This window comes from Actinia tenebrosa, unplaced genomic scaffold (assembly GCF_029948245.1).
Source record: "Actinia tenebrosa isolate PJP-AT-01 unplaced genomic scaffold, QUT_ActTen_1.0 PGA_scaffold10__47_contigs__length_13832649, whole genome shotgun sequence".
NCBI classification, from domain to species: domain Eukaryota; kingdom Metazoa; phylum Cnidaria; class Anthozoa; order Actiniaria; family Actiniidae; genus Actinia; species Actinia tenebrosa.
This window is the reverse complement of record NW_028292570.1, coordinates 4568778-4595559: the sequence shown is the minus strand read 5'-3', so window position 1 is coordinate 4595559 and position 26782 is coordinate 4568778. Positions and strand designations below refer to the sequence as shown.

The following is a 26782-nucleotide window of genomic DNA, read 5'->3' as shown; positions in this document are numbered from 1 at the left end:
AGGGCCTCTGCTTACAGGGTACAGCTGCTAGAACAACGCGATGATCTGACGTCAGCAACTGCACGCAAAGGATTGACTTATAAATAAGGATAAAATGCTTCAAAGCCAATCAGCTGTTACACCCTGCGAACAGAGGTCCTTTTTTATTTCGCTAGGAAAAGAAAAGGGCCTCTCCTTGCAGGGTACAGCTGCTAGGACAACGCGATGATCTGACGTCAGCAACTGCACGCAAAGGATTGCCTTATGTAGGGAAGAAACAATGCAAAGCTTTGCATGAAAATATATTTTTTTGCCCGGGGGTTCTAACTCTCTCCATCTCCAATAGACCCTTTTCGAGTTCAAAAATTACCCCTGTGTTTCTTGTTTACAGACTCATTTGCACAGGGTTAGCCTCGAGTTTGTGAAGAATATTCACGTGTTCCAGTCAAGGTCCGTCAAGTTTCAAAGTGCTTGTATTGTTGAAGTTGTGCATTCTTTACTTTACCGTTGGTATTTGCGAGTAATTAGACACTGATTCGAGGCTAAGCCTGAGTAAATGAGTCTGTAATGAAGAAACACAGCGGTAATTTGGAACTCGAAACTGCGGACTATTCCTGCATAACGAACAAATGGCAATCCTATAGTCTCAACATTTTTGAGAAAATCCCCCGGTCATGAATGTAGGTTCACATAAGCCACCCCACCCCGTCTGCTAAAATCAAAACCTACAGCTGGTTCTCCACGACTATAGCTCAGAAGATCTGTGAGGCCATGGATGAGGCTCACGTCCTTTATCAACTTTATCTTTTACTCCGACGAAGGACTAGCGTCCGAAACGTCAGTAAGTTTTTTCATCTTTTCACGGTGTATAATTTACCTTTTCATCATTACTGTTTCATTAGAAACACCGACGCAGCTCACACTAGTTTTTAGCTAGTTATATCCTTTATCAACTGTAAGGCTCGCTAAGAAAAACAATGATGATGTTAGGCCAGGGACGAGGGACGTACGGCCAAGGGATGTCTAAGGAGATCCCGAGGGAACTTGGGGATAGGAGAGACACCGGTATTCTAAAGGATAAAACATCGACAAGGTGATACACAGGGAATGTCTAGAGACACTAGTAGTGATGATGGCAGGCCAGGGACGAGCGACGGCCAAGGGATGTCTGAGGGAATCCCGAGGGAACTCGGGGATAGGAGAGACACCGGTATTCTAAAGGATAAAACAGGGACAAGGGGAAAGACAGGGGATGTCTTGGGGATCCCAAAGGGATGGTAGAGACAGTCCTTAATTCGGGAAAGGGACACCATAGCCCAACGTCGGACGTGTTGGTTCGCTAAGACAAACAATAAATTTTTTTCTAGGGAAAATCCTGAACAGGTTCATAGATACTCCAAGAAACTTCGCTATATCCGCATGCACCTGTAGCAGAAGTTATCTGCGGCTACGACTATGACGTCGAAACAGTCACTGCACCGAAAAACTTTTTCTACTTATTTAATATTATTAATATATATTTTTTAGTTGCATCTATTGATTGTAACAAGATTGTTTGATAAATTGTATTGAATTTTGAATAGTAAGTTATTAATTATCTATATCGTTTGAAATTCAAAAAGATTTTTTTTTTTCTAAGGGCGCTTCCTATCAAGTCAAAACGATCGGTCCAAGCGGCAAGTTCTCAAATAAATCACATCCAGCTCTAAGAACTGACGCTTTTCAGAACTGGTCGCGCAGACCAATCGGTTCTGAAAGCGCACTAAGACTCAAGTTTTGACACAGGTAGCCCAAGCTAGATTTCTGTGGTGTCATGTTGTAGTATCGGGAAAATCCTTAAACGGGCTAAATTCAAAAAACTCTAGTTTTGAGTTCCCTGTTGTTCAGGGTGAGCTTCGATTTAGTGTAGAATATTCAAGCGTTCCAGTAAAGCTCAGTGGAAATTTAAAGTGTTTGTATTTTTGAAGTTGTGCATTCTTTACTTTGCCGTTGGTATTTGCGAATAATTACACTGATTCGAGGCTAAGCCTGAATAAATGAGCCTGTAATCAAGGAACACAGCGGTATTTTAGGAACTAGAAAAAGGTCTATTAATTATTATTAATAATAAAATTATATATATTAGAATTATTAATAATATTATAGTGTTGATGTTCATCTGACCCAGACAACTCTAAGCGTGGTATGCCTTTTTATTAGGCCATGATCGCATGTCTCTATAGAGCATGCGCATGTTACGTCATAGGCGCCATGTTGGTTGACGATAACAAAGCATTCCTCACTAGCTTCTCATTGTTAGATCAACGAACATGGCGATTGTTCCATCGTATTCATATCTCAAGGGATTTTGAGTCATAGGGCTCCAAACACTGTATATGCTAGAAGTTGAGGAGGTCAGAGGTATATTAAAAAGGAATCATATATGATTCATTTTATCATGCATAGCACTTCTTTCCATAGACAACGAAAGGTTGACCATGAGAGTATACAGGGGTCGATCTAATGGTCATAATCAAGAAGACCACGCGCAGCGCTTTCGAATCCTTTTGGCCCATCCACACCTCACGTATCCGCTTTCGAAAAGTTGCGTTTTTTAGAGACTGGTGGTGCGGGATACGACTTTCGTTATTTTCTTATGATTAAAGTTCTATACCATAATCGAATCTCTCCGTCGTAAGGAAAGCTTAGATGCATTGGTGGCGATAAGAATGATTAAGAAATATTATTGACTATATAGAGTTCTAGTCGACAAGAATCACGATAAACGTAGGTATAACATTAGAGAACACTCTCGCCCTCAATAGGGAATAGATCTCCTCGGCTCTGACATGTTTTTCCATTTCAGACCACATTCCCTAGAGTATCGTTTCTTTGTTTAAGGTTTGCGCTCGGTTGCACATGAGAAGACACATGAATATGGATACAGCTCAAACAAAGAATCTTATTCTCAAGGGAATGACATGTGGTCTGAAATGGGAAAACATTACCCCAAGCCGAAGAGGTCTATTGAAGGGGCCTCGGAGACGATATATGTTAAAAATATTACCAAATGAATAGACCCCTCGAAGTCTGTCAGAATGCAGCTCAATTTGAAGGATATGACAATAGGTTTCCAATTCTCGTATTGAGCTGCTTTGACGTTATATGTCAGGGGTCTACCAGACTAAGAATCTCAGAGTGGGAACCCTGTGGTTTTATATTTGTTTGAACTTTCCCTTGATTTCAGAGCGAATAAACCCCTTTACCTTAAGTAATAATATAAAACTGAAAAAAAATTGCGCTCAAGTTAAAGAGGTCTATTTAATGGCGGTTATCATTTGTGAGTAATAAACTAGTAATGAGCGTTTTCACGTGACGTCACAGCGACCATTATGGGGTACCAAAACAATACATTTTCTATCCTCCGGGAATTGAACTCTATTTTTATGCAAATACTGTGCAGAAAGTTTCTATTGTTTATGGCTGCCTTCCCACGTGAGTGAAAACGCTCTTTTAGTCATGAAATCAAGATAAAGACTTCAAACAATTCAACGAACATTATACCAGAGGGTTCCCAGCAGGAACCCTAACTACTTAGTCTGGTGCTCTACTGACCAAATGGTTGTCTAGTTGACGATCATAAAGGGCTCCAATGCTCTGAAGATGACCCTAGCTCTCATGAGTAACTTGAGAGACGCCATACGAACAGCAGGGACCTTTTTAATGAGCAGCCAGGAGAAGAGAACAAACATCAAAGCGTACATACTCCAGCGAATGTTACGAAGTCTGCAAAGAAAAGAAAAACGAATAGACTTAGCTTTGGCGAGTGGGATCCCTGTGTAAGTTAAATATAGGATTGGGTTCCCTTTGGTTTTACTCACTTTCTTATTCGGTTGTGAGCCAAGTTGATGTTTTTCATGTCTTCTTTGAGGAGAAACAGCTTTATTCCAAGCACGAAATCTTTAAAGTAAGAATCCCAGTTCAGTTCACGGACGTCGAATCCAAAGGTCTGTCAAAGAATTTGAAAGAATTTTTTTTTGCGTGAGTTTTTGTTTCGAATGAAGGCATTTGAAATTGAACTTGAAATATCAGGGATAGGTGGATTGGATGAGATGGATGGTTGGATGGATGGATAGATGGGTGGGTGGATGGATGGGAGGATGGATGGATGGAGGGAGGGAGGGATTGGATGAGATGAGATGAGATGGGATGGATGGACGGATGGATTATGGATGGATGGATGGACGGACGGACGGACGGACGGACGGACGGACGGACGGACGGACGGACGGACGGATGGATGGAATGACGTACGAACTGTTGGACAGACAGATGGATAATGGAAGGGGATGCATGATTTGGACGGACAGACGAACGATAGCTCGAAATAATGTTTACATCATTACCAACCTGTCTATCTTCTGGACTCAATGTTTCCAGTAATCTCAAATTGTTTGTCGTGGTAAACTGCAAGAATGTATCAAATTTAACATTAAATGAAGACACCAACAATGTGTTGCACAGATAGTAAATGTAACACTAGATATTGTAATACCACCTTAAGGTGTTTGGCTACTTTCGGGAAAAAAAATCTTTAAAAAAGTGTAGTTAAAAAAAAAGTTTTTAAAGTGCTGATTCCACAATGAAAAGAATAGTTATTTGTCCTTACTAACATCAATAAAGCACAGGGTACCCACCTGCCATTCTTGTGTAGTAAAAGCCTTCATGATGTTTGTAGCTTTTTCAAGTTTGCTGTATAACCGGTTCATCCTAAGGAAGAAAACCATGCAAAATACAATGTAATATTTTTGCAATGCATTTTTCGATCAGAACCAAGCGAAATGGAATCTAGGCGTGCAAAGCTTGTTTGTAACAACAAAAATTCCCAAGTGTTTTCTAGCTCTAGAGCTATTATCTCTTGTCAAAATGAAACAGTTTCCCTCAACAATAACGAAAAATAAAATTTCAGTGACATTTGAGCAAAAGGGTTGGGGTCACAAGTCACCCCTTTTACCACCCCTAGTTCCATCCTGCATATCCCTGGACCCCATCTGGTTTCGTTTTGCATGATCAGTGAGGTTCCTCTGAAGCAAAAACAGATTTTTATGGTCCACCCTTTTCTTAGATTCCTGGACCAATCTACGTCTGGTATCTCATTTCCCGGGAAATAACGTACCTTGGCTTTTTGCCAATAAATATGGACAAGGTATCGGCAATGATGGCGGGAATCTTGTGACTGATGTAAGTATAGTAGAAGTGCCATAACCTAACAAAACATCAAACGAAAAGCATTATTAGCGTTTGTCTATATCCTGAAACACGGATAACTAACAGATTGAACCCTGAAACAACCTCAGGGCTGATCTAAGTCAGAGCATGGCTAACTCACAGATTGAACCCTGAAACAACCTCAGGGCTGATCTAAGTCAGAGCATGGCTAACTCACAGATTGAACCCTGAAACAACCTCAGGGCTGATCTTAGTCAGGGCATGGCTAACTCACAGATCAAACCCTGAAACAACCTCAGGGCTGATCTAAGTCAGGGCATGGCTAACTCACAGATTGAACCCTGAAACAACCTCAGGGCTGATCTAAGTCAGGGCATGGCTAACTCACAGATTGAACCCTGAAACAACCTCAGGGCTGATCTAAGTCAGAGCATGGCTAACTCACAGATCGAACCCTGAAACAACCTATTGGCTGATCTAAGTCAGGGCGACACCTGCAGCAGCAATTACTTACTTTCTTGATTCAAAATTAAAGTTTGGTCTTCTGAAAACATCGTCCATGGGATAAATAGAAAATTTTGTTTTTGTAAGGTCCACTAGAAAAAAATTAACAACATAACTGTTCAGTTAGAAATTCTACAAGACACTTCATGTGACATTTTCAACTTGGGCAAATGTTTTTCTATTTCAGACCACATGTCTTTCCCTAGAGTATCATTTTCTTGTTTAATGGTTGCAAATGAGATTAGACACATGAATATGGATACAACTTAAACAATGAACCTTATTCTCATGGGCATGTCATTCTCTAGAGTATCATTTCTTTGTTTAAGGTTTGCACATGAATATGGATACAACTCACGACCTGTCCACACATGAATACGGATACAACACACGAGCTGTCCACAAATGAATACGGATACAACAAACGAGCTGTCCACACATGAATACGGATACAACGTACACGAGCTGTCCACACATGTATACAGATACAACACACGAGCTGTCCACGCATGAATACGGATACAGCACACGAGCTGTCCACAAATGAATACGGATACAACACACGAGCTGTCCACGCATGAATACGGATACAACACACGAGCTGTCCACGCATGAATACGGATACAACACACGAGCTGTCCACAAATGAATACGGATACAACAAACGAGCTGTCCACACATGAATACGGATACAACGTACACGAGCTGACCACACATGAATACAGATACAACACACGAGCTGTCCACACATGATTATGGATACAACGCACGAGCTGTCCACACTATAATAAGTTTTAGTAAGTTTGAAAATGCTTACTTTTCGATGCATTTTGGGCTTGTGAACATACTAAAACCATTTTCACTAAGGGAATCCGCGTACAATAGGCAAAAACTAACAGACTTGCACGATTTTTCACTCTGTGCGTGGCTCAGGGTGCACGAACATAACTACATGGCTTTCTTTTCTATATATAACCTGCTTTCATGATTAACCAAAGTCTTAGGACTTTTTTGAACAGTACGAGGAACTCGGCTCTAGCTCGTGCAATTTTAAAATCTTGATTTTGAACTGCAATTATGATATTTTTTTCAAACTGCACTCGAACCTATTTGATTTCCTATGCTTAAAAAACAAACATGTTAAAATCATTTTTTACTCACCAAGTTTTCCCCAAGTAATAGGATTTATGGTTCCAGTACAACAGTTATACACAGGTATACCAGTACCCTTCCACCTGTTAAACACAATACGACTTATTCATTCGAAATGAAAATGATTCTCCATCATGGATATAAATCAAAGATCATACTTATTCGTTTGTCTAAGGATTGTGGCAGTTGGGGGGACCTCGACGTTTCGAATGCTAGTGCTACACCACCTTCCAGTCTAGACCATCGCCTGATCAATACTAGCAGTAGCAGTCGAAACGTCGTGATCTACCTAACTGCTGGTTGTAAAGGAGCTTGGAGCTGAGACATTTTACAATCATGAGGAGTGAATAGTTTATTAGTTAATACCTTTTGGCTCCTGTTTCCCATGCAACACATATCATCATATTGGCAGCAGTATCCACTGGGATAATGTCAGCAATGGCATTAAGGTCACCCTTCATGAAACGAAGCATACCTTTTCCAGCCTGAAGGTCAATTATATATGTTTGAGATACAAATACCACATTATAGAAAATGCCACAGTCATTATCATCATCATATCACCACCATCTCTGCTGTTGCTGGCATCATCATCATCATCACCATTATGCTGACGTGTGCTACAATCATAAGTACCACCACCATCTCTACAGTTGCTATCATCATCATCATCATCATCATCATGCCAACTTGTGCTTCAATCATCAAAACCCCCAATTATGCTGTTGCTATCATCATCACTAGCATCATCACCATCTTTCCGACTTGTAATTCAATCATCAGCAACACAAATTCTGCAGTCGCTATCATCACCATTATCACTACCATAATGCCCACTTGTGCTTTAATCATCAATACCACCTATTCGGCTTTGCTATCATCATCATCATTGTCATCATCATCATTGAGCTGCTGTCCTAATACTTTTCCCCCTCTGCTTTGCCCTCATGATATATCAACAGCACATTCGCAGTGGCGGATCTCTGAATTTGTTCAGGGAGGGGTGCAGCGCACATAGTTAATCCAGGGTGGGGTGCACCCCTTACAATCAAAGGGAAAAACATAATTATGCATTGGTTAAATCTTTGAAGTAGGGCACAAAGTCAAACCAGGGAGGGGTGTGCACCCCCTGAACCTTTCCCCTGGATCTGCCACTGATTTACCAAAATCAATAAATATATTTTTCACACTAACTGTAAACACTTACCATGACAAAGAGTCCAGAGGGACCATTGAAATTATCAACCCATCCCTGAAAAACGAAATACAGAATAATTATTTTTTAGTTCTTTGCAAAAAAATATAGGCCCCTACCCACCCATCCTGGTGCCAATGAGTCAGTACCTTAGTCATGATCAGTCAACCTCTGTGCTAATCAAAGTCAGGCACGTCTAACTCACAGTGCAGATCGAACCCTGAAACAACCTCTGGGCTGATCTAAATCAGGGCATGAATAACCCACAGATCGAACACTGAAACAACCTCTGGGCTGATCTAAGTCAGAGCACTGCTAACTCACAGATCAAACCCTGAAACAACCTCTGGGCTGATCTAAGTCAGGGCATGGCTAACTCACAGATCAAACCCTGAAACAACCTCTGGGTTTATCAAAGTCAGGGCATGGCTAACCCACAGATCGAACCCTGAAACAACCTCTGGGTTTATCAAAGTCAGGGCATGGCTAACTCACAGATTGATCATCCCTGAAACAACCTCTGGGTTGATCTAAATCAGGGCATGGCTAACTCACAGATTGAACCCTGAAACAACCTCTGAGCTTATTAAAATCTGTGCATGCATTAAGGCTTAAAGTTATGTATAGCTGGACAGTGACCAGGAGAAATTAAGGTATTTGCATTTCTCATACTTACTGGAATTGGTTCTTTTAATGATGCGCCGATAATCGATGGTCTGAAGATGGCTACAGGAAGGTCAGCAGCTTGCTGTGACAGAACATGCTCAGCAAGACTCTTTGTGAAGGTGTATGTGTTTGGTCTTTTGCCGATCACATGAGGTGTGATTGCCGTCACCATGTCATCATCCATCCATCTTTATTATCAATAAAAAAAACATTATGGTATATCATCAATTGTACTGTGTGTACTGATGAAATCATACACCTAATTCCAAAATGGTGCATGGCCGGTTGAAAATGAGGCATCCAGGGCCAAATTTACAAATTTACAGTATTTTCTTATAATTTGATGCTGCTAAATTGTCACGTTCCTGAATGTAAGAAGAAAAGGAAGACAGAACAAGTGAACAAGTGTTTACTTTGCATTGACACCATATTATTTCTTTGTATTTGGCCCTGGATGCCTCATTTTCATGTGACACACTCAGCCATGTGCCATTTTGGACTTAGATGTATGGGGTACAGATTTGAATGCCTTACTCTAACGATTTAATGAGTTTCTCCGGTTCAACAGTTGGTGGATAAATCTTCTCCTCTACAACAGTTCTGTCGCAGTTGGCGTAAGTTGATGAAACATGCAGAAGAACCTGCAAAAATAAAAATTATAGATTTGAAGATATTATTAAAAAGGTGGCACCTTCTCCTCGGTTATTTTAAGACCCTGAGTGTTGGTCTGGCTGAGGCTTGAACTTTTTGTTTAACTGTTGCGCTAAGAAGACACATGAATATGAATACTCAAACAAAGAATGTTATTCTCAAGAGAATGATACGTGTTTGTAATGCGAAAACATTACATCCAAGTGGATTTGGACCATTGATCATGAACTAACTAGTTGTTGTTTATGATCATACTGTGGCCATACCTCAAGTTTCTTGGCTTCCTTGCATAGTTTGATCATCTCCTCAGTTCCCTTTACGTTTAATTGCAAAGAATTCCTGTAAAATTTATATCAAAATTGATAAATAAAATAAATATCACTACTTCTTCCTTTTTATTCCTTTTATTCATTTATTCATTCATTTGTATTTTTCATTCACTAATTTTTTTTTTTGCTCATTCTTCTGTTAAATTATTAATTTATTCATATAATCATGTACATAGTCACTCAAGCAATATTTTTTATTTACTTACTTATTTCCACCCATCCAGCCATTTATTTGTTTATCCATCCATCCATCCACAAACTCATCCATCCATCCACCCACCCACCCCTCCATCCACCTACCCACCCATCCATTTATCCATCCATCCTCCATCCATCCATCCTTCCATCCATCCTTCCATCCATCCATCCATCCATCCATCCTTCCATCCATCCATCCATCCATCCATCCATCCATCCATCCTTCCATCCATCCATCCATCCATCCATCCATCCATCCATCCATCCATCCATCCATCCATCCACCCACCCACCCCTCCATCCATCTACCCACCCATCCATTTATCCATCCATCCACCCACCCAAAATACTAACTAAACCCATCCCATGCCATCCCATGCCATCCCTCCCTCCCTCCCTCCATCCATCCATGCCATAGGAAAACCTACCTTAATTCTTCATCAAATCTCACTGTAGCAGCAGAGTGGAAAAATATTTCAACATTTTCAACAACGAGGAGCCTGTCTTCTTCTGACATGCCAAGACCTGGCTCAGCTATGTCGCCTTTAATGGCTACAATTTTTTCTGTAAGCTGCGCAATATCTCTGACACTTTGGAACAACTAAAAGAACATTTTATAGTTTAGATATCTGTTACTGTAGCAATAATATACAGTTCTTAAGTGATAAGGTCATAAACAATTATTGTGATAAAATGAACGGGCTGCCCCCTTAAATTAGGGAAGCATGGGTGTCGCCATGGTGAGAAGGCTTGCCTTGCACCAATTTGACCCAGATTAGATTCTTGGACTCATCATATGTGAGTAGAGTTTATTGGTTCTCTCCTGTGCTTTGAGGGTTTTTCTCTGTGTTCTCCGGTTTCCCTCCTTCCCCAAAAATCAACTTCTAAATCCTACTTTTATCTAGAAGTGCCTAGATGAAAATTACTCTGTGTAATTTTAGCTACCCTACCAAGTTTTGTAGTTTGTTTTTTTAAATACCTTGGACTGAAGGATCTTCTCAATTCTCTGTTGAGGTGTCAGGTCTGCTCGAGCTCTTACCAAAACATAGATTTTCTTTATATCTTTACATGACCTTAGTAACTTCTCCAGAAGAACTTTACCAAGGAACCCTGTTGCTCCAGTGATAAACACCTTCTTGTTGGCATAGAAATCTTCTATTGATTCCATGTTTGTAGATCTTGGATCCTTTTTTTAGTTTAAGACTGGACTTTGCTTTGCCAGTGAAGTTCTTTACAGTATATCCTTCATCGAAGATCTGGAAGTTAAAGCAGATTAACAAATAAACATTGATCAAGAACAGCAGCAGATTAAGAATTTTAGAAAGAGTTGTTCCAAAATGGCTGCTCATGCCAAGGGAAAAATTACTCGATTGGCATTAATTCCCAAAGAGGGGAATTTCAGAACATAATCAGCTGAAAACCATTAAGCCACCCCTAAATTTGCAATATTTCAACAAAGCTTTGTTACTGTCTTCTAATTATGGACAGCCAGACTGCCTGAATTCATAAACAATTTAATATAATTATATTTGAAACTGAATTCTGGTAGATATATATCTACATATCATGTGATATACATGTGCATGCCCTCATGTCCGGTAATTAATTTCCAGATAAAGTAGTACCAAGACGTGACTGGGAAGTCCTATTGTTCTATTCAGCCAAATTTAATGTACATAGCTAGTTCAAGTAATGATTATATTAGTAGTACCAAGATGTGACTGCAAAGTTCTATCGATCTACAGTATTCAACCAAATTTTAACAACATGTGTAATGTATACATACATTAAAGATATATATGCATACACATCTGGTAATGAATTTCCAGGTAGTATAGGTACCAAGACGTGACTGGAAAGTCCTATTGTTCTATTCAACTAAACTTTAAGGACACTTGACCTTTGACTTCTTGTCTAGACTGATCAAAAAAAATATCCAACATGCAAGAGTTTGATGGTGATAATAATTAGACACCCCATACAGGGTAAGAAATTCAAGTTTCTATAAAGTCCACAAAAAGATTGGGAAAGAAATTTTTTAAAAAATTGGAAATATTTAGAATAATAGTACTTAGAATGAGTCATTAGGAATAAATAGAAAATCTGCTAGTTTCAGATTCAAGGCTGACCAATCTACGTACATTGATACAAAAGACTTGTTTAACGGTACATGCTTAGAACTGCAACAAACCATAGTTCATCGTTTGCAGTGATAAGAAATTCAGTCCCTATTTATGACTTGACCTGAGGAGGGTACACGACTTTAAACAAGATTCAAGTCTGGCCTTAAAAAGCATTTTTGACCTCGCTATTAAAATTAACGCTATGTGCCATCCAATATACTTTATGTTTTAATCTTAGTACTTTGTAACTTTAATTTTTATATTTTGTACTATATTTTCTGTCTGTAAGTTTAATTTAAACAGAGCCCCATTCAAAGAAGCTTTGCTGAACTGGTCACCTCTGTATAAATATTGTTGATAAATAAATAAATGAAATATAAGAGTCCCTGTTAGTAGAAAAGAAGCAGAGGGAATAGTTGAGGTAGATTACGAGACTCAGTATCTATATATCATTTTATAGAATACATCCAACAAAGAGGACATTTGTTGCCATTGGCTTCTCCGAGCTAAGAATCTTAAACTGCTAATTATGGATAAAAATCAGTAACTATCATGATCAGTATAGACAAGCAAGGGAAGAGAGGTGAACTACAACCTACGAAGATCATTAAATGGAACACTTGTAACACATACGAGGAATATAGTTGTCCTTATCATCTCCTTTCACCTAAAAAAAACTTAGCTATTACTGAATAATGCACCGCCTCTCACTAATGCGACCTAGGTTCGAGTCCTGCCAGTCTCGATGTCATATGTGGGTAGAGTCGTTTGTTGGTTCTCTCCTGTGCTTCGAGAGTTTTCTGGGTTCTTGGGTTTTCCTCCCGCCTCAAAAATCAACTTCTAAATTCCAATTTCATTTTTGGGCTCTTACCTAGTTGGAGCTTAGCTCTGTTGTGATGGTCCCAAGGTGTGATACAGTTCAGCTAATATGTTTTTGATTTTTAGATTTTTTATAGAAATAATAAATTCCTCTCTCTAACTTAAAGCTTGAAAACTACAAGAAAAGCTAGTACAGCATAGCCTTACCTGTCAACTTCTAACCTTTGAGGCAGAACCAAGAGCGATACAATAACTAGTCTATTTCCAAAGACATTTATATAGCAGGTACTAAACCTCTTATAAGTCACATGTACCAACAACACAGGTCATGAACTATAGTTTAGGCACAATAGTTTCTAAGTGTTTTGACTGATTGTTGACTCAAAGTCCATAAGTCCACCTGGTATTTGGCAACCTCCGTTCACACAACTTACTATCATGTGATTGTATAGACACATGATGATACAGCAACAAATCAGTTTGCCCCATTTCTTGCTTACATTATAATGTCCATAAACTATAAGGATTTGTACATGTTGTAGTAAGGGATGTCTCTCTGTTTAATGGCCTACTGAATTAGAGATATATTTATTATGTAATGTGATGTATGAAAGCAGGATGTATAATATGGCTGTCAACAATGCTATATGTTTTAGACTGTGAGAACAAATGTAATATCTACAAGACACCATCATGGAAATTAAGAACACCATCACCATTATCATGATCATTATTTTCATCAATTATCAACACTACAATGATTATTACCATCATTACCACTATCATCACCATCATCATGTATACCCATCATCATCATGTACTATCATCACCTCCATTATCATCTGACAGGCATCATCATCATCATTCCACATGCATCATCATCATCATGCACCATTATAATATCATCACATGCATACACCACCACCATCATTCACATGCCATCATCATCAACTGACTTGCACGTACCATTATTATAATGTACACCCCATAATCATCATCCGATATACATGCACCATTTTCATCATGCAATGCAATCATTATCATCTGACATGCATCATCATCATTTACATACAATCATTATCATCATCTGACATGCACCATCATCACCATCATGCACATGCCATCATCATCTGACATGCATCATCATCATCACCCTGCACACATGTACACTATCATCATCATCATCATGCACGCTCCATCATCATCAGCAATACCCCCATCATCTACATGCAAGATACTATATCATATTCAGTTTTTAGCATCTACTCATGAATCAATGGCCACCAGGGTTGTTAATAAAAGTTTTGGTAGGCAGTTATAAAATTGAAATAGGCGGTAAACCGGGAATCAGTGGAGCATGTAATCAAGACATACTTGTCACCAGTCTCACTCTTCTTACGAATCCAAGATGGCGGACAATGATCGCACTAGTTTCGATTGCATTAGAGTTTTCATAGTACAGCAACAAAGATTGGGTTAAAATTTATTTTATTCACATATTTTGCTAGTTTAAAGAAATTTAATCAAGATTTACAATTACTTTGGGAAGTGGCTGAGTAGGCAGCTGAATTTGCAAGACTAGACAGCAGAATCTGCCGTTTGCCGGCTCCTATTGACAACCCTGGGCCATTTATTTCAAAGTAGGCCACCTAGGTTCCTCGTATTTGACACCCAATGCCTACCTGTTTTGACTAGGTCATTACATTAAAGAAATAAACAAAACCTTATGAAATTTCAGGCAAAATTATGGCAAAACAAAATATCTCTACAGAGGCTACTTTAAGATACAAATATAGCTTGTAGACAAAATACTTATTCAAATGCAAGCTTGCATTGGACTTGCAAAAATTAATTTCATTTGGATCTAAAATTTTAATTCAAAATAAACAAATGTATTGAAGTTAGATAATTGTACAAACTGTGTACAAATAATTTACAACGTACATCCAAATTTTAACTCTGCAGAATAATTAAACTTATAAAGAAAGAAAACATCTTTGCTGAAGTTTTGCGATCTTTTGTTAAAAAGTTTGAAGTGAATAGCTAGAGTTTAAAATTACCGTAAGCTTATGAATATTCAAGCCCAGACAATGGTAGAGTTGTACAATAAAAATGGATGAATAAATTAAAAAAAGAACTCTTGAAATTAAGATAAAACAAAATAAGTTATTTTTAAAAATGAGACATAAATATTCAAGAAAGAGATTGACTTTTATCTTATAAATAATTCCAGTTATAAGCTATAAACCAGTTGAAGTAAGTCAGTGTGCACATAGTCTAAAGGTTGAATTTATAAGAATAGTCAAAAAAGTGGCGTGATTATAGAGGCGTGAGATTATAGTGGTGCAGAATTTTACCCCAAAAACCAACTTGGCAAATAAAATTTCGTATAATTATCAGCAATGCTTACTTATAACGTTAAACCTAAATAAATTATACACATCCGACGTGTTGCAGGACAATGCGTTGAATTATACCAATTTTAATCATGCATTATTCTGAAGTTAATAGAATAAATTTATCCAATATGTTCCCCTAGCTTAGAGATCCCTTAGAACGAGAAAAAAGAAGGGAAATATTTTTGGGATTTTCATATTAAATGGAGATCGGAACACCAGATTTTTTCTTACCTTTGAATTTTTAATTTCACTCTCAAGGGAAAATCCGCGCCAAGACGATATTACGACAGGTTGAGTCAACTGAGGTGAGTTGCGAAAGCCTCCCACGACGAACTTTCGTCGATTAAGACCAGTATTATTAGAAATACAGGATGTTTTCAAATCAAGCGTCAAGTGCGGGACCCTAAGGAGAAATTCTGTTTTGATTTCGTCGGAAATATTTTACAACTTTCGCTTGTCTGGACCCGACTTTCACTCTCAGTGATGATTCATTTGCATAACTGGGGACAGCGGTTGTTTAGTCTACTAACATGGGAGGGGTGGGAGAGGATTAATTTTGTCTTGTAACTAAATATAGAATGTTTATCATAAAGAAAATGCTTTTCTACTTGAATTTGAGCTACAAGATACACATACAAAATAGAAATCAAAATAAAAAATACTCACCAATAATAATTTCTGTTGGCATTTATAAATATGCTGCATCTAGCACAAGTGCAGCAAGCCAGGACAGATAATAAGGTAGAAGGAAGATTGACCATTCCAGGCAGAAATCGAAAGTCTTCCATGAATGAAGTCTCATGAAGTATACATTGGTTGTTATGGTAAACATCATCATTACGGGTCAGCCCAATTTCTATTGAATTTTACATCACTAAATAAACCCATGTTTGGTCATGTGACACCTCATATGCAGGGCTGTCAACTCTCCCGGATAAACCGGGAGTCTCCAGATTTTGGACCGTATCTCCCGGTCTCCAGATTAGAGTCTCAATTCTCCCGGATAATCGCCGAAGCTGACCATTTCTTGTGAGACTCAACTTTCACAACCATAATTAAAATTCCAATTATTTTGTGTTGTTTGTGTTATTTTACATCGCTAACAAAATCAAAACGTTCCTCATAAACTGTTCTTGCAAGCAGGCCATTGCAATATAAGCGATAATCTGATTGGTCAGAAATAAACCAATCATATCAAATGTTACAAAGCGAAAGACGTCTTTTCGCGTGCTTTTTGACGCGCTGTGACGTCATTTCCCCTCCCTATCAATTCTCCAGATTTGAATATCTCGGGGGTTGACAGCCCTGCATATGGATTTTTGACAATGAAATTTTTAACAAATCATTAATTGGACTGCATAGAAGCTTGCATCTTGTTGAGTTTTACCTTCAAAATATTGAATATCTTTCAAGTAATCAAAAATACTGATTTTATCATTAGTAAATTAGGCGATGGATCCAGGTATCAACATGCTTGCACAATTTTGTAATTATAGAATCGAATTGGGAAATATCAACATGAATGAAAAAAAATAGTGAAAACGAAAAAAAACAGATGAATAACTGAATTACTAAAAGTAAAACTCTCCTCCCCCCCCCCCCCCCCCCCACCAAAAGAAAATGAAAAATAAACAAATAAATTGATGAGCAAATTAGTAAGAATTATTTTGATATCTTAACCATTTTTAAACAGAGGCCAAGAAAGAAAATAATTAATAAATAAAAATAAGTAAGAATGGAAATTCATGGGAAAAATTCGAAGTGAATGAATAAATGAAAAGCAAAAGGTAAGATAAAAGAATGAAGTGAGTAAAAATTACTAAGAGAATAGATATAAGTAAAGAAAAAGAAAAATTCATAGGAATGGGAATAAAGAAAGATAGAAAAGATAAATAATCAATGATTTTTATTTTCCCATCATCAAAACGAGGATATCCACGGTCATGACCTGGTAACTAGTAGCCTTAAAGTCATCACAACGTAAAGTTTTTTTTGGTACAAGATCAAAAGATGGTCTAGAAAAATCCTCTAAAAAACATATTTATCTGTCACCAAACAACATGTAAACCCGATGAGAACTGCACCGATGTGTGAAGTACTTCTTATACTAGTCCTGGCTTTATATCACGATGGAATGGCTAATGGGGTGAGTTTGAATTGAACAGATTTTCATTGAGGTGTATTTTTGTCAAGTCGTCTTCTATTAATTTGGGTGCGGCGAATTTAAATTTTAAGTCCTTTTTTGAGTAGATGAGAAAGGTTTTAACTCTATACCAAGGAGCTTAGACCTAGAAGATATATTCAAGAGTGATCTATTGTCCTATTGTCATTGATGACAAACAAAGGGATGTTTTTGATGGATCGCTTCGTTGAATTGACACATCAAATGGTCAAACTTGCTTTCCACATCATTACGACGTGGACAAAATCTCGTCTCTTGTTTTTAAGAAATCTTTAAAAATAATAAGAGTAATTGTCTATCAAATCATCAACCCGTCTAGTAAACTATCCTTCTATTATTTATGTGTAGTGTCTCGTTTTTATGAATATTCGAATTCCATTTTTTAGGTTAAATTTGGCCGATCATTTGGTAAAAAATATTTCACTTTCAACTGCACAAAATATCGAAAATATAAAATCGTTTGTATAAGCATTACTGAATCTCAAAATTTCGCTTTTCCTCTTGTTTGATCCTTCGATATTCCAATTAGTTATATAACTATCTAAAATATTTGTAGAATTTTCGTTGTAGAGAATTAAGCTTATTATATTATTGTTGCACGTAAAAACGTTCCTGTCAAAATAAACAAAATGAAAAAAACATTTTAGGTTTTCGTGATTTTTTCCAATAGAAAATTGAGTGTTGGGCTTAAAGCTCAATAACGAAATTTTCTTAAAATGCTGTTATCTTTTCTAGATCTGGCTTTTTTGAAGAATAAGAAGTTTTATCTTAATTTATCGTTTGTAGTAAAGAAAGAAAAAACATTAAGATGTTATTGTTAACATAACTATGTGATGTTGAAAAATACTAATTGTTTGGTAAATAAACTTATTAATGATAAATCAGTAGTATAATTTAGTTTACATCTACAACAATGGATATAAATCAAACGATTTTGATCATATAATAAAATATAATAATGAAATTATAACGAATAATTAACCACGATAATCTTGTATTTAGAAGTTTAAAATCATATTTGAAATAATCTGAAATAGTTATAAAAGAAAACAATGGAATTAGAATCTATCAATGTTTATTAGCCTAATATCTATTGCACGGGTTTAGTGACTTCACTCTAAACAAGACTTCAAACTATGATAAAATATAATTTTCTTGATAGCCAGTGGCTAACAAATCTGTGGCCCTTGTATCATGATCGAATTGGAACTTTGAAGTTAAGAGAAACACCCTTGAAGCACATGAGAAAGCCCAGCAAGCAGTATACTCTACTCATATACGATACGGTGCCAGGCAATTTAGCAAAGGCTGCATTGTTGCGAAGTGACACTCTCATTGCTATATGCCATTGCTATGCCACTGTTAATTTATCCAACCTGTGCTTCTCCTAGCATAGGAAAAAACCAACAAGCAGCATACTCTACTCATATAATAGGGACTTTAAGATTTGCAAAATCTACGACGGCGACGTCAACTGGAAGTGTAAGTAATTTCTCTTTGGGGTTCTATTCATAGAAGATTTCATTCAAAAACATTGTCAGTAAAGGCAACTCATTTACAGGGAAGGCAGATTTTAAAGACTTGAAACCCCAAAATGAAGTAATTTACACTTCCGGTTGACGTCACCATTGCAGATTTTGCAAATCTTAAAGTCCCTAATACGACACTGTGCCAGGAAATATTTTAGTGACCAAAAGGTCACTGGACATTCCTGGACTTATCACAGGGCGGTCATGTTTATTCTCATGTGAATAAGCACCTGTTTGACCTGTATAAATTTATACTCTTGTAGATAACACTTGAATGCAAGGCCACGCATAGTATAATCTATTGTTCAAACCAACATGGCCTCGAGTGAGAAAGTCCTATGTGAGAAGAGTTTGTTAGGTCTCGATCACCCTTGATTTGAGGGATTTTTTGGGGTTCTGATATACACAGAATAATATTATTAATATCAATAATCATAATAATGATGATGATGTTGATGATGATGATAATAGACTGTTAAAATGCAGTCCGTCTTTCCACACCCAACTTGAGTTACCACTTTTTTCATTGCTACGTGCTGATCGAGACAACAGTCGCGACAGGGGAATCGGGCAATTATTCACATCCATCGTTCAAATAAATTGGTCAGTACCTTTATAATATTCTCTGATTGGCGGCAGTGTATTGCCCTATTTCCCTATCGTGACTGTTGTCCCGATCAGCACGTAGCAGTGAAAAGAGTGATAAGAGGAACTGTTTGCATTCTATAATAATGATGATGATAATAATAATAATAATGTCAACAACAATAATAACAACAACAACAGCCACACTTATTAATAATTTTTTGAGGTGAACATGGTAACAGTGGTTGCTAAGCAATGCAACACCTATTCCAAGAATTCAGATTTGACAGTGACCATGATTGATATGATCGGGTGATGTGGTTATTTTGGTTTATGAAATTTAAAGCTACAAAATTATTCACAAGTCTATTAATAATAATGTCTATGAGACTCACATCCCAGTAGGGTTTTACTATTATTATTAATGTTATGATGTTAAATGATAATTATAAACTACATAACACTAATGTGCTTTGATTCTGCTGGAACATCTTGCAGATGTACCTTTTTTGACTGGAGGCTTTTACCAAAGTCTCATATTATAAACCTTGAAACTTTATATCTCATGCATACCCCTGAAGACAAATTGACTATCAGGGGAAATATTTACTGAGCTGCGAGTCTTTGAGCAGTGAGGTAAATATTCACGATAATCACTGAGCCTGAGGGGAATAAATGTTTTAGTATAATTTTAGAATTGAATATAGAAAAGACGAAATTCTGGATAATAAAAAAAACAAGTATTACTTCTGCTGTTGGCAAACCTCCCATCAACCATGCAGTGATTTTCGTTTCGCAATCACTGGTCGCTTGAACAATCACAGCATGCAAAACGTTATATTCAAGTCTAAAATTATACTAGAACTGAATATTTGAATAAGACTGTGTAATAAATTACTGTGGATGTTTCTTGTGCAGTGATTTGATTTATACACTTCTATTGCATGCAGGAGTTGTTCTAGAGAGAAGTGAGGCTAAGAAATAGAAAGTGTAGCTAAATGTTTCTTTAAGTTATAGAATTGTTTCTTTAAATCTTATTATATTCTGGAAGCATGACTGACTTTGCATACATTAACATAATTTAATCCATGTTTGTATAAATTACAAAATCAGGTGATCCACTCAGGTGATTGTTTACTCACTTTTTCCTCTTCTATGAGGTCATCTTTTAAACACAAACCACCAAAACAATATATCACCAGACATTTGAGCCACAGCTGTCCTGTCTTTATGGTAGTTATTGGATGAAATCTCTGACTTAAACCTTCCAGTTGATATAATCTTTTGATATCCTTTGATGTTTTTTGTTTAATTTTTTTGACCAGATAAGTAATTTTGCTTTATTTATACTGCTTAATATAAAGTCGTACAGGGTGTATTTTCTAAGTATTATTTAGGTATTCTAGAGCTAGAAAATTTCCAGTTGTTACTATTTCTTCATATTTTTTTAATTTGGGAATTCAGAAAAATCCTTTTAAAAATCCTAATTTTAAGATTAATTAAGATTTATCATTTATTTATCAAGGTATAAAATTTATATTAATTCTTTGTCCACCAGTCAATTTTTCATTTAAAAAAACAATTTGCTAAAATTTAAAGATAAATTTTAGTATATTTTTTTTAGTCATTGTTGAAACTTTAATGACGTAATCCAAAAAATATATTAGTTTAATGAATTTGAAGATTTAATATTAGACTTTAATATTAGATTTTAAGACCTTGATTCAAGCTCAGATTCAAATTCAATTAAATTTAACATAAAAATAAATTCAAGCATCAAGTAAAGTTAGTTAAATCGATCTTTAAGAAGCAGACAGGTGTGAAAGGCTCTTCCGACCGCATATTGGTGATTCATTATCAAATATCAAATTTATAAATCAAAAGATTGTTGATCATTTTGATGTCCAAAGACTATGGAAACTGAGTGGTATGAGTCAAATTTCCCTTGGAAATATTTGTTTTCTGCATATCAATCAGTCAACAGTCAGATATCAACAAAAAAGAGCTCGAGGCATGTACTTCAATATCAGAGTATAGACCCCTTGCAACACGTCAGAACTAATGCAGCTCAATTTGGAGGACATAACAATAGGTTTCCAATTCACAGGAGATTGAAATTCTAATGATTTTTCTTCCAAATTGAGCTGCTTTGATGTCACATGCAAGGTGTCTTCAATACTTATTATTATAATGCTACTGTAGTTAATCATTTTGTTAATTTATTGGGGTTGGACTTGAGGTGCATATGTGGGTGTGTTGGGAACTGGGGGACATAGACTTGAAAATTTAGTTGATGATAGCAAAATGTGGGGAGGGGCTATAGACCCCCCTCCCCCCAGCCCCTCCCCCTAAGATCCCTGGAGTAGAAGCCTTTTATAAGGGACCGATCATTTATTATGTCCCAGGGGGGAGGTGGTTTCTTCGCAAAAAAATGAAATGAAATTCGTGCCCCCCTCTAAAATCATTAAATGGAAGACGTACCCCTCCCCCTTCAACACTACTAAATATGTACCCCCCACCCCCAAATTCAGCCATTACAAAAATGTACCCCCCAATTTTTACTGGTTTTAAAAAACGTACCCCCCAGTATTTCCACCGCCCCCCCTCCCTCCCGGGATGTAATAAACGATCGGTCCCTAACATAGATCTATACTCCTTTTTTAACTATCAGAAAAGGGAAGAAAACCAAGATTATAAATACAGAAGAAGTGAAGGAAAACAAGCCATATTTAGAAGAATCATACCTGAATAACTCCGTGATGGACAAAGCTGTTATAAAAGAAATTATAAGTCTTCCACCAGGAATAGACTACAATGAATGGATTGCTACACACAGTATGTATAGTATATATATATCCCACACAGGGAACCAAGGCGCATAACTCTGACTGGGGGGTTAATGAGCATCTTAGGTAGGTTCGTGCCCCCAAAAAACTTAGAAAGCAAGACCCTTGGAAATTTGATTTCCATTGTTTTGAGGGGCATTTGCAACATGTTTAACACGGCAGCAAAATCATTGGAGGCTATAGCCCCCTATAGCTCCTCAGTGTACCACTTAACACCACTTAATGTAATAATTATTTTCTAGTATATTTACTCACCTGAAGCCTCATTTCTATTGCTGGTTTTCAATCATTTCTAGAAGGGAGTGAAATAACAAAAGAAATATTGTGGCCATGTTGGTTGAAAACGTTTCATTGACAATTCTTTTGTTAAATTGTTTTTTCAGCTTTAGGTCATTTTAATACACTTAATCTATTATATGGATGTATTAGTGAAGTTTGTACTACAACGACTTGTCCGGTCATGTCAGCTCCAGGAGCATTGTAAGTAGAACCAACTCTTAACCATGAACTGACCCCTTTAGCTTCCAATGGCATGTTTTCTTACTTCAGACCACAATATTTAAAGAGCCAAACACTCAAACCGTCAATAGGCCCCTTTAGCTTCCAAGTGCATGTTTCCTCATTTTATACAACATTTCATTCTCTCGAGTAAAAAAAATAGATGCAAATGAACTTTATTTAATTACCAGGGCTTAAGATAACGGACAGTCATCAGACAATATCTGGCCAGGATTGGAACTTTTTTTGGTCAAAACTTTGCCTTGCTGGTCATTTTGACCATTAATGTTGAGCTACAAAAAAGTTATGATCCAGCTATAAACTAATTCGGCCATGAATAGTGACCAGTAATTGACTAGCTGCTATCTTAAGCCCTGCTTAGAGAAGGTGACCAAACAGTCATGTCTGGTATTTTTAAATCAAACCCAGCACCTTCAACTTGGATCCATGAACTGAGTTTTGTTTGGCTGCGGCATGAACCATTCACCTCCAACTCAACAAGCGGGTGCCAAACCAACTGATACTAAATAAATAATTTTTTTTATCGCTTTAGAACTTATTTATGGTATGATGAAAAAGGCAAGAAAACGAAGACATTAATCCCAGCACCACAATATATAGATTATGTTATGACTTATGTCGAGAAACATGTCCATGATAATTCAATTTTCCCTTCAAAATTTGGTAAGTGAAACTTAGAATGAATGAATAATTTGTTGAATAAATGAATGAATGAATTAAGTACTGAATGAATGAACAAAAGGAAAAAAATTAATCACTAAAGAAATGGATGGATGGATGGATGGATGGATGGATGGAGGGGTGGATGGATGGATGGATGAGTGGGTGGGTGGATGGATGGATGGGTGGGTGGATGGATAAATGGGTGGGTGGGTGGATGAATGGATGGATGGATGGATGGATGGATACAAAGTAATAAAAAAATTTAGAAATGAAGTAAGTTAGGATGGATGTATGGAAGAATGAATACATGAATGGAAAAAATAATGAATTATATAATTGATTTATAAGATAAATGAAAAAGTAAACGAGGAAATAAATGATAAAGTAATTAGGGAGAGAGGGATGCATGGATGAATGACAAAATGTTAAATAATTATGACCTTTTATCTTTCTTTAACTATTGGACGTTTGCATGATAGCTTCATTAACCTTTACTACCAGACTCCCTTGCACACTTTCTTTTGTTCAGTTAATTAGCACCAATTGTCTTACTATTCTCTGAGGGAATACAAATTTAAATAAGAAAGAAAATTTGTGAAGCATTATGGTAGTGGGAGTCAAATAAGTTGTTCATCAAAAGTCCTACCTTTACTTGTAGCCTGAATTCTTTGTAGTCACGATTTATTGTTCATTTTCCAGGTATGACATTTCCAAGTCATTTCGTAGCAACAGTAAAGAAGATAGAAAAGTTACTCTTCCACGTTTTAGTCCATCTATTTTTCGCACACTATTTAGACTTTGTTAACATGGGACTTCATACACACCTGAACTGTGCCTTTATGAACTTCGTCATTTTCAATCAAGAATTTAATACGTTGGATCCCAAGGAAATGGCCCCATTAGAAGATCTTGCTCAATTAATGGGCCTGATGCCTCCACCTCCCATACCAGTACAGTAAATGATGCAATATTGTTCTTCCAACGGCAGATGAGGTCGTGTATCAGGAATACAAATGACACCCCTCGCAGCTCTCTCACCTTTGGCTGTCATTGAGTCAATAGAATTATCTTTTAATGTTAAGCCTGATTTTTACTGTGGCCCATAAATGCAAGCACAAGGAAAAGTACTTGATAGTGAAAGCCAGGCTTAAAGGATATTCTCTAGTAATTAAGATATGACTATAAAATATAGATCAACATATGGAGCTGTTAAGTTGTGAGGTATTTCCAGGTCCAACTGCTCACAAAAGGGGGGGGGGGGGGAGGGTGGAGAAAGGAAAAGGAAATTTTTTATGATGCCTCCACCTGAAAAGAAGTTAAAACTTTGGATAACGAATCCCATGTTGAAGAAAAAGTAAGAAATATCTTTTTCAAACTTCTTTTCATTTTGGGTGTGGAAATTTTTTTTTCATATGGTTGATGTCACACCCCTATAGTAGTAGAACTCTGGTCATAAAGTATAGGTTAGGGTCAGGTTAGGTAAAGGTTAAAGTAAAATGGTTGACGTCACACTTAACAGTCCTATAGTAGTAGCACTCTGGTCATAAAGTATAGGTTAGGGTCAGGTTAGGTAAAGGTTAAAGTAAAATGGTTGACGTCACACTTAACAGTCCTATAGTAGTAGCACTCTGGTCATAAAGTATAGGTTAGGGTCAGGTTAGGTAAAGGTTAAAGTATGGAAATGGGTAGGACTAGCAACTGAAAGAATCAGCTGGAATGTCCGTTGAAAATTTTCCAAAAGAACCCCAAAAACGTACCAGAGTATTTTTAGTTAACACAGGGCTGTCAACCCCCGAGATATTCAAATCTGGAGAATTGAAAGGGAAAGGACATGACGTCACAGCGCTTCAAAAAGTGTGCGAAAAGACGTCTGTCGCTTTGTAACATTTGATGTGATTGGTTTATTTCTGACCAATCAGATTATCGCTTATATTACAAGGGCTTGCTTGCAAGAACAGTTTATGAGAAACGTTTTAATTTTTTTAGCGATGTAAAATAACACAAACAACATAAAATAATTGGAATTTTATGGTTGTAAAAGTCGAGTCTCACAAGAAATGGTCAGCTTTGGGGATTATCCAGGAGATTTGAGACTAATCTGGAGAGCGGGAGATACGGCCCAAAATCTGGAGACTCCCGGTTTATCCGGGAGAGTTGACAGCCCTGTTAACATAGTTTACAGTTTTTAAAGCCCTGATAAATACCATATATTATAAATTTATTTATTACTCTGTTGTAAAAATTTTTAGACAACCCTTGGGGCAGGAGGGTGAATTAACATGGCGAGACATATTCATGGGGATACAAGGGATTTAACCCATACAACAACAACTTCAGTAGTAAATTTAACACTATCTGAATGAACCTCCCACCCTGTCCCAGGGGTCAGGGCATCTTGGTCAGGGTGTGAGGGTTTCAATTGAGTAGTGCATAAAACACAGCACATCTAGATAAATCGTCTGGGTTGCAGAATAATTATGAAAAGCACTCTAATATATGATGCATGAATTTTCTTTTTCAATATGCATGCTAATGATACCTGTAAGATTTCAAATCTATAATGTCAGCCCCTAAATTATACAATGAGCATCCTTGATAATTTTAGACAGCTCTAATTTAAGATCAGTGCAGAATTGTTTCAGGGTTCGATCTGTGAGTTAGCCGTGATGTATTTCTGACTACAGAATATCCCACGACAAATATCTACCCACCTAACCCTCCCACTGTGATCAAAATTTTTTTTTATATCGTCATGTTATTTCTAAGATATTGAAAAGGTAAATAAATTGGTGTTTTTATTTTGGTTATAAAACAAGGAAAAAATTTGTTTCCTGTAAGTTTGGATTTTACATAATGTGGGTTCAGTTTTAGACAATGTAATGTTAAAAATGTAAATAAAATACGAAATAAATAGTAAATTATAGATCATGATTATATTTTGTGGGTATCCAGGGATTTTTGATAGTGATATCATAGGGGTGGAGAATAATTTTACTTTGAACAAAAATTACTTGTAACTGCAGTACAATAAAAGTCATATCTGGGGGAGGGGGGGGGGACTCCAATTGGAGAAGGGTGGGGATGCTCATTGTACCTTATATGGTTCTAGATCTGAAATTGGTTACCTCTTAGGGTGTCACAAACCTAAAAGGACTACCAGACGGTATTCTAGTACCTCTTAGGGTGTTTTCGAGGCAATACGATACCTGAGATTATATGATGACAGTCAGAATGG

General features: G+C 37.0%; 2 protein-coding genes across 3 annotated transcripts; one reads left to right on the top strand and one right to left on the bottom strand.

The window, feature by feature from the left end:
* Positions 1–1462: 1462 nt before the first annotated feature.
* Positions 1463–15703, bottom strand: LOC116306589 (fatty acyl-CoA reductase 1). Its single transcript, XM_031716675.2, has 15 exons — positions 15455–15703; positions 10862–11138; positions 10311–10483; positions 9622–9694; positions 9239–9345; positions 8715–8892; positions 8051–8095; positions 7210–7328; positions 6853–6926; positions 5702–5783; positions 5135–5224; positions 4656–4728; positions 4369–4425; positions 3840–3967; positions 1463–3744 (listed from the first exon to the last, which is right to left on the bottom strand). The coding sequence occupies exons 2-15, from the start codon at positions 11048–11050 to the stop codon at positions 3585–3587; spliced, it is 1548 nt and encodes a 515-aa protein (XP_031572535.2). The 5' UTR covers positions 11051–11138; positions 15455–15703; the 3' UTR covers positions 1463–3584.
* A 1484-nt stretch (positions 15704–17187) lies between these two features.
* Positions 17188–26470, top strand: LOC116306588 (MOB kinase activator 2). 2 transcript variants are annotated; one of them, XM_031716674.2, is made up of 5 exons: positions 17188–17369; positions 22191–22354; positions 22749–22845; positions 23417–23547; positions 24247–26470. In XM_031716674.2, exons 1-5 carry the CDS (start codon positions 17353–17355, stop codon positions 24504–24506), a joined length of 669 nt encoding a protein of 222 aa, XP_031572534.2. In that variant the 5' UTR covers positions 17188–17352; the 3' UTR covers positions 24507–26470. The 2 variants fall into 2 exon arrangements, with proteins under 2 accessions (XP_031572534.2, XP_031572533.2); XM_031716673.2 differs by lacking the exon at positions 17188–17369 and adding an exon at positions 21239–21530.
* Positions 26471–26782: the final 312 nt, after the last annotated feature.

Bases quoted from the DNA above. Each gene is read 5' to 3' on its own strand.
- LOC116306589 (XM_031716675.2), bottom strand. From the start codon at position 11,050: ATGGAATCAATAGAAGATTTCTATGCCAACAAGAAGGTGTTTATCACT. The intron at 5,225-5,701 runs GTAAGTAATTGC...ATGTTTTGTTAG, and splicing joins TTTAATTTTGAATCAAGAAA to GTTATGGCACTTCTACTATA. The intron at 4,729-5,134 runs GTACGTTATTTC...TTTCTTCCTTAG, and splicing joins TTTATTGGCAAAAAGCCAAG to GATGAACCGGTTATACAGCA.
- LOC116306588 (XM_031716673.2), top strand. From the start codon at position 21,433: ATGGAAACTGAGTGGTATGAGTCAAATTTCCCTTGGAAATATTTGTTT. The intron at 21,531-22,190 runs GCATGTACTTCA...TTTAACTATCAG, and splicing joins TCAACAAAAAAGAGCTCGAG to AAAAGGGAAGAAAACCAAGA. The intron at 22,355-22,748 runs GTATGTATAGTA...TTGTTTTTTCAG, and splicing joins TGAATGGATTGCTACACACA to CTTTAGGTCATTTTAATACA.